At 42.6% G+C, this 7969-nt stretch overlaps 1 protein-coding gene across 3 annotated transcripts; it reads right to left on the reverse strand.

Moving 5' to 3' along the window:
* Positions 1–1316: 1316 nt before the first annotated feature.
* On the reverse strand, positions 1317–6765 carry bambia (BMP and activin membrane-bound inhibitor (Xenopus laevis) homolog a). 3 transcript variants are annotated; one of them, XM_057012967.1, is made up of 4 exons: positions 6388–6764; positions 5210–5295; positions 3501–3788; positions 1317–2374 (listed from the first exon to the last, which is right to left on the reverse strand). In XM_057012967.1, exons 2-4 carry the CDS (start codon positions 5283–5285, stop codon positions 1956–1958), a joined length of 783 nt encoding a protein of 260 aa, XP_056868947.1. In that variant the 5' UTR covers positions 5286–5295; positions 6388–6764; the 3' UTR covers positions 1317–1955. The 3 variants fall into 3 exon arrangements, with proteins under 3 accessions (XP_056868947.1, XP_056868948.1, XP_056868946.1); XM_057012968.1 differs by lacking the exon at positions 5210–5295 and having other exon boundaries at positions 6388–6765; XM_057012966.1 differs by lacking the exon at positions 6388–6764 and having other exon boundaries at positions 5210–6260.
* Between the last annotated feature and the right edge of the window lie 1204 nt (positions 6766–7969).

Below are 7969 nucleotides of genomic sequence, written 5' to 3' on the forward strand. Positions count from 1 at the left end.
ATTGTTATTACTACAAGGGTAATAGTCCTGAGGGACATCCTGAGTCTCACTAATGCACGTCGCTGCTAAGTGGTTTAGTGCTAATAGTGTTTTCCTGTATTTTGAATGGGAAGAAACAAGGGTCAGCGCACAACAGACACAAAGTCTTCAGTGGTCAGGACTTTCAAACCACTTCCGGCACGTCTTTGAGTTACCCTGGTGACCAGGGAAAAACCACAGGGTGTCAACTTTTAAACCCTTTTAAACCCTCGCTTTGTGTGACGCACAGTCCATAATACATGATTACAGTGACATTTAGACTTTGAAATGTAAATATTCAGCAGGAGTTTAGAGGTTCTTGATAAATGAGGCCGACAGAAAGTTAACCTCTGTCTCCAAACTAGCCGTTAGAATTAAGATCTGACGGTTTTACTTTTCATCGTTTGCATACACATTGAATTGAATTGGAAATTAGTGGAGCTGAACAACTGAAAGCACAGAAAATCAGTTATTGTTCATGTAGCTACCAGGCTGACCTTAAAAACACCTTTTTTCCTAAAAAAAAAAACAACAAAAAAACGTTTTTTCCTGCAAATTTGACCTCTTATTATAAAATAAATAATACTTTTAATTTTGAAAGTAAAATTGAAAAATTAAGAAAATACATGTAAAATGGTAGGAACACTATTTTGGCTATTTCCTAAATATGTAAAAATACATGAATTCCTTTCCCTTTGCCCATAATATGAATATTTTTTGAAAACTTGTCACACATGAGTAAATAACTTTTAATCAAATACTGTTGGGCAACCTTTAATGAATCAGTTTTAATCCTTAATTGGCCATCATATTTAAGTAGTGCTCCCAAATATTTCAATGCTTAAAAACATATATATATATATATATATATATAAATAACACTAGTCAGTATTTGTTACTAAGGTTTTCTCTGCTGGTTTTGGTCCTTTCACAGGTTTCACTGCCAGTAAAAATAAGAAAGACTTCTGAACTGCTGGCTTACAGTAGAATAGTGTAAACTCTTGTGGCTGACACCCAACTGAACACAGGAGGGAGTGTTTTCACTGACATCCAGGAAGGCAGAGTGCTTACTGACCTTCGAATGAAGAGAAAATAGCCCTAAATCCAAGATGAAGCTCGCCAGTAAGAGGGAGGAAAAAGTTATCTGAAGCTCAAAATTCAACCCTGGAGAGGGTTCAAAAACGTCCGACACATGTTGCAGCACCACTGTAAAAAAGGACCCACTGTGCAGTTGCAGAATGATGGTGCTCAGAGGTTTAAAGATACTCTAGAGCCAGAAGCATAAATCCATCAATAGATTTTTTTTTTTGTTAAAAATCACTTTAATGGAAGTTTTCTTTCACACACAATCATGCAGAGAGATGTTGGACATTCGCCACATAACAAGACACACATCAGTCAGTTTCATTTGGCAAAAATATATATATTCTTTATCTTTACAATAAGCTCCAATGAGGAAATGTACACAGGAGTGTGCACACTCACAGTCAAACACTGTTTTTTTAACTCCTCACACAAGTCCTTTTCGTACCCTGGTGTCAGTGTAAAATCCTTGTTTTAAGCAACAACATCTATCTCTCTTTTTATTACATTTTAGTTTAGTTTTTTTTTTTTTTTTTAAATGTGCAAATATGACAGATTTGGAATCCTTCAGCTCTCTGTTGAAGTCGAGGATCCTCATGGGGGAAGTGGCCGAGCTGTCGCTCTGCCTCAGTCCTGCCCTCTCCAGCTTCGCTTTTCATTTTCAAGTAAAGTGCTCCCCTAGCAAAGCCCATGCGGCATGAGCCCAGCTGAACTTTATCACCACTAGCTTAAAAAAAATGGACAAAAACCCCCAGAAGTCCAATAATTAAACTAGGGAATGTCTTCAAGGGCCAGTGGTGAAGAGGCTGTTGGGACTGCGCGAATGTGGCAGTCACGTAGTTCCGGTACACCAATCATACAAACTCCAGCTTGCCGTGGCCACTATACATGCCCCAGTGCACCAGAGACAGGATCTTGTCACTGCCCAGGTCCACCTGCCTCATCTTGTCACAAGTCAAACAACAGTTCTCATGGCCCGTAACGGGCACCATGCACTCCAGATCCAGCTTGGCCACGTGGCCTTTTTTGGTGTGATGGCCGTGGAAGCTGTAATGGAGGCGCGACAGCATCTGCTGCCGCTGGTCCTGCAGCCGTTTGTTTTCGCTGCGCAGCATTCGTAATGCCAGCATGATGAGGAGCACCAGGATGAGGCCTCCAGCGATGGGCACGGCGATCACTGCTGCCCGGAACCACACCTCCTTGGCTGAGGCCAGCTCCTGAACCCGGGTCACCAGGTTCCTGTTGCTGCTCTCTGGTTGGTACCGGCTGTGATCTGCACGCACACACACACACACACACACACACACACACACACAACCTTGGATTTGAGTACAAAAACTTTAAACAATGGTAACATTGGTGGCATTACATGTTACTACTCACACCATTTGAGACAAAGACCCAGGCAGCATCTCATAAAACGACCGTTTTAAGACATATAAGACAAATTATTATACATGTTGCAGTTTAACCTATGAAATCAGGTCCCACTGCATTACCATAACATCCAAACATTAACGAAACACATTTTGGGAGCAGCATTAACACACAACACCGATGGCTTTTGAAAATGCTTCAATAAAAGAATAAACAGATGACAGTGGTCCCATTTTATTGCACTGCCCATGTTGGTTTTAACACACGTGCTCATTAAATTAACCCAATTTGATTTCTTTAAAGAAATCCACATGAACTCTGGTGAAAGTCCATTTGTAGCTTAATGGGGACCTTTCACAAAGTTGCTCCTGCTCCAGAGTCATTCCACTAACCACAGAGGGAGCGAAGGTAAAAACAGAGGAAGTGAGAGAAGGCAGCGAGGGCAAAAACAAATGAGTCACCTCCCCAAACTCAGAGCCAGAAATTAATTTGAGCTAATAAACTACTGACTACTCAAATAAAGGTCACAACTAAGACGAGCATGAAGACAGCTCACCTTTGTCTCCTATCTACTTTTCTGTCTTTTTATGGGTGCATGAGCTGATATTTGTGTCCAAAATACAGATATGTTTGGGAATATTTGTTCTGTGAGGCATTCCTACACTGAGGAAACTAGGCAGTGCACGGAACAACAGAAAATATATGATCTCTTCACAAGTGCGTCAGGTAAACGAACTAATTGCCGACTTCCAGGCTGAAAGCTGGAGCAAATTAATAGTCAAAAGGAAGTGGTGTGAGAGAATGTAAAAATGAAGGGGGAGCAGTGGTGAGCTCAATGTCCATAAACAGCAAAGCAGCATACTGTTTCTTGGAGGGGAAAGAGGAAAATGATGCGTTTCCTGAGGAGGAATCATAACCTCCAACACCGTGGGGCCAGTCATTAGCAAAACAGAATTTTTAGATTTCACTTTCACAGATGCATCCACATTTTGATACCCAGTCACTGCGCTTCTTCCTCATACCTGCAGATTCCCTGGTGTGTGTCAGGTCATGGAGGCCTTTGTAGTTGCACATGTCTTCATGGCAGCACTCCAGCGTGGCAGCCGAGGCTCCAACGTAGGTGTCGGCCCTCCTTGAACTGCTGCTGCAGACATCCGCCGCGTTGGCAATGGGATCCAAACACCCATGCGTCAGAGGCGAGTTTGCATTGCGCGGGTCCAGGACTTTCGTGAAGCAGGCATTCAATTCAGATTTACACATGTATCCAGTGGCTACACAGTGAGGGGCATCACAGTAACACCTTATTTCTCCTGGAAACACAGAGAAGTCAAACCATGTTACCCACATTAATCTAGGATTAAATAAATGTGAACTAACACCACAGGATCCTTGACACTAAAACCACAAACCGGCCCCAAAATCTCAAAAACTCATATCTAAATAAAACAGAGTGAACTAGTGTTCCCATGGGAGTTGGGCTGACAATGATTAATTCAATAATTTGTGGCATCCAGCAGCTCCTTTTTAATAATTAGATCTTGTCCACACTGTAAATTCCAAAGACCTCAAGGGAAGATTCCAGCTTCTCATCAAATACAGCTTCACTGAAAGGGTTCGCATGCAGATGCATTGTCACACAGGAAGTGTACAGCATATAATTAGTGGTTAGTCTGCCAAGTTAATTTCTATCAACCGAATAGGAAACTTGTAAAGAGGGGGTGGGGTCGGGTACAGGGATGTGATGCCGCTGGCCTGTTTGCATGCACAGCTTTGCTTGTGGTCGGGACCTCCTTCAGGTGGAGGGACACGGTGCAGTAGGGTCAAAGCAACAGGACTTCCAACAAGCCTATGGTAGAAGGAGACTGCTTTTTACACTCCCACTTGTCTCAAGAAAGTGTTGAAAACATAACTCTATATCTGTTTTGACAAAGAGAAGCCAGGACCTAATAATTACTTGGAACTTGGCTCCAGCTGCATCCATACAAACAACATATCTAAATGCTGTTCTAACTGTTGGACTTCTTCAATAGTTCCATTCCCTGTGGAATGGCTATAAAGTCAATTTTTTTAGAATACCTATGAAACTACAGTGAGAAATCACACTTTGCTTCACCTGAGACATAAGTGTGTGTTTGTGTGTGTGTGGGGTGGGGGTGGAGGCGCAGAAACAGTCTTGGTGCCTCTTAGTCCACCAACATGCAGTGCAGAAGCACATTCATCAGATCAGTGTTTTTCCTGTGAATGATTAGAGCAGCAGGGCCCAGGCAGGTCATTTGGAGAATATTTCATTAGAAAGGAGGGCCCCTTTGTGGGATTGGAGGGAGGCGAAGGGGTGAGAAGAGGGGAGACCAGCTGAGAACTGGGGTTTTGAAGCCTTGTTGGGTTTCCTGCAAAAAGCTGTATCATTTTGTAAAATTTTATGTAAAACAATAATTGTGCTTTACGTCATTTAATTCCTTCCTATTGTGTTAACTGAAGAATCTGAATAATAGGCGTAGAAAACAGGTCACCCTGGAGTAATATTGATTTTAAAAACGCTTAAAGCAGACAGGACAGGCTTATTTAACCTCCACAAAAGTTTGAATTCATCGAAATTGCTGTTGTCTGGCAACAGATAGTTGAAGGTAATGATTCTTAGATCTGTTGAAAGATTTTTTTTGTCACCCCGTTTGGAAAGTTGCTCAGAAGACGCTAACAAACACGAGGTAGTGGGAGACCAAATTCTGGATACCTTTAGTGAGAAGAACAGCCAGGGCACAAAGTTCCAGTTGTAGCCAAATGGAAATGAAACTCGCCTGGCGATCCATTTACACTCAGCTGCGACAAAAAAAGAAAAAAAAACTTTCTTGTATATCCAGTAGGAGAGGTAGCAGAGTCCACTGGACGGCAGAAAATTACATGGAGCTATGGAGAAAGAAAAGAGGCATTCTGGTGCCCAAATACGACTGATCAGAGTTCGGCCAGAGAAGCGGGGACAAATAACTCCAAAGTGTTCCTCTCCCGCATGGAGACACAAAAACTAAAGAATTTAAGAGGGGGGAGGGGGGGACAAGTTTAACACCGTTCCGACATTTTGATGGCTCGAAAAGCGCAGCCCGTTTCTTCATATCAAAGAAACATAAACAAAGAGAAATAGATCCCGGGATGACTGCAAAAAAAAAACCCCGATTAATTATGCTCATATGTAAAGACGGCTTTCCTCTGTCCTTTAGTGGCACCGGTCGCGGTTAAGAGTCAGTTTAGCTTCACTGGACAGAGAGGTGTGTACAGACAACAAACTGCGCTGAGTCCGCGTCGCCTGCAAACGCACCAGATTTTACAGAAGAAATAGCTGTGGTTCGACTCGACTCCGCCCCGTCGAATCTGATTGGTCAGAGAACATACGGGCAACGTCACACGGAAGATCACTGTTTCCGGTGATCCCTTTCAAAACAAAGGTAGAGAATTTTGTATGATTTGTTTAATTTCCACAAGACGTCACGCATATCTGTGCCTAAGAAATCGATTTTACAAAGTCAGGATGGTTGTTTAATATTAGTAAAACTTCAACATGCAATCTAGCAAAAGATACAAGGCGAGTTATGCTGCAATAATAGAAGCGTGACAATGACGAGGAAAATAACTAAAAAAAATGTTTAGTATTGAGAAAATGATCAATTTAAGGAACAAGCGATTATGTTGACGGAATAAATCACGTTGTCCATGGGAATCCCTTCGAACATTTTATATCAAACAACAAATTACTAGTACGTTAATTCCTTTCTTGTAATTCAGATTTGAATAAACATATCTTCCACAATTCCTTCTTTATTGTAATCATAACAGTGTCGGCGAATAGTATTTCTTAATAATAGAGATTAAAACAATAATTTAAGGTGTAGATCTAAATCCAGGTTGCAGTGGTCATACCAGATTCCAGCAGCAGAACAGCAGCAGCTACCTGCGGTGTCTTCTCTGTAGCCACGGTGACGCCGCAGTGAACCGCTTCCCTTCGGGCTACCGCACTGCTGCTGCTGGGACAGAGAAATTAGCAATCCGAAAAGGCTCATGGCGCCACCAAAACGACACACGAGCGCGTGATCCTCATCAGCAACTTTTTCATGTCTGTTTCTTAGTCCTTTAAAGTCTAAATTCTAATTGAGGTAACTCATGTTTGTAAATGTAAAATGGTAATAAATACGATAGAATACGGTTGCAATTGACCTAACATATAGTTTACAGTGAATTGATTGAGATTGAGAATTGTTAATAATCCACCCTTATGGACTCAACAGATCTAACGTCCTTAAGTAAGATCTGTTGGAACATTAGTGAGGATCTAGTCTGTCTTGTAGACATGTGCAACAGGATGCGGACACTGCTTCAGGGAACAACCACGCAGTACAATTACCCCAATTATCTGCAAATCACACAGGCGCCAGTCCAAGACTGGCCTTAAGTTATTTATCTATACAGCCACAACGCCTGGAAAGTAAAGGGTCAGTCTAAACTGAACGTTTCGCAACGCAATTTCTGATAAATAGTCTGGTTTGGGTTATTTCTTGAATTTTGTTCCTTTGGTTCTGAAGACAAACGTCCTCGTTTCCAGTCACAAAAGTCTATTGGTTGATCAAACATCGCCACCTTGTGGCCAAATATTACACACGCCTTTGTCCCAGGCTGGGAGACCTTGTTCTTAAATTCGACAGTAACGACATTTCGCGCGCGCGCGATTTTATTGTCACAGAGCAGATGGATCGATTTAATAAAATGAGATCTCATGATGCTCCAAACATAAAAATGTCAAAATCACAGTGCCACCCTCCAAAGCAGAGTTGGACAGATCTGTCTCCTCTCCAATTACAGGACAATGCAGAAACACATCTTGACCACCACTGAAGCCCATGCTCTCATGGTGGTAATGTGGCCCACAGAAGAAAACCCAAACTGTATGTGTGTCTTTTCCAGCTGAGGTGATCGTCAACAAGGTTTAAATCTGGGCGGGGGGGTTGTGTTAGTGGCCTTTGAGAGGAAGATTACACCCCACAGGCAGCGTCTTCTTTCGCACATTAGGAGAGACATGTAGGTGTGACTGGTTGAGACAGTACATCTTTGTTTAACAAAACAAGCCAGTTGCTAATGAGGTGGTGGGCAGGAGCAGTGGATGTGGAGTTTGACTGGTTTTATTCATGCTGTCTGAGGCCTCCTGAATGCCTGACATGATACAAGTAGTCCCCCTCTGGAGACTTAAAATCTGAGTTCCTGTGAAGCCCCCCTTTCCCCTCAGCTTCCTCCCTTCTCCCTTTGATGTGAGCCATATCAAGGCCTCTGCAGGCTGAGACAACCAGACTGTCTCCGTCCTGCCTGATCTATTTCATCCTCCCCGAGATAACACGTCTGGTCAGGAGAAATGCCAGTTAGACATATCATAGATGTGTGGGACAGGCTTTGATGTCACAGATCATGTTTATGTCCCGGCATTCAGACCCCGGCTTCATCTGCACACAGGAAA

The sequence above is a fragment of the Takifugu flavidus genome, chromosome 17, assembly GCF_003711565.1.
Source record: "Takifugu flavidus isolate HTHZ2018 chromosome 17, ASM371156v2, whole genome shotgun sequence".
Taxonomy (NCBI): domain Eukaryota; kingdom Metazoa; phylum Chordata; class Actinopteri; order Tetraodontiformes; family Tetraodontidae; genus Takifugu; species Takifugu flavidus.

Excerpts from the sequence above, each read along its gene's own strand:
- bambia (XM_057012967.1), bottom strand. The coding sequence starts at position 5,285 with ATGGATCGCCAGGCGAGTTTCATTTCCATTTGGCTACAACTGGAACTT. Across the intron at positions 3,789-5,209 it reads GGCTGTTCTTCTCACTAAAG|GAGAAATAAGGTGTTACTGT; the intron begins GTATCCAGAATT and ends CTGTGTTTCCAG. Across the intron at positions 2,375-3,500 it reads ACACACCAGGGAATCTGCAG|ATCACAGCCGGTACCAACCA; the intron begins GTATGAGGAAGA and ends GTGTGCGTGCAG.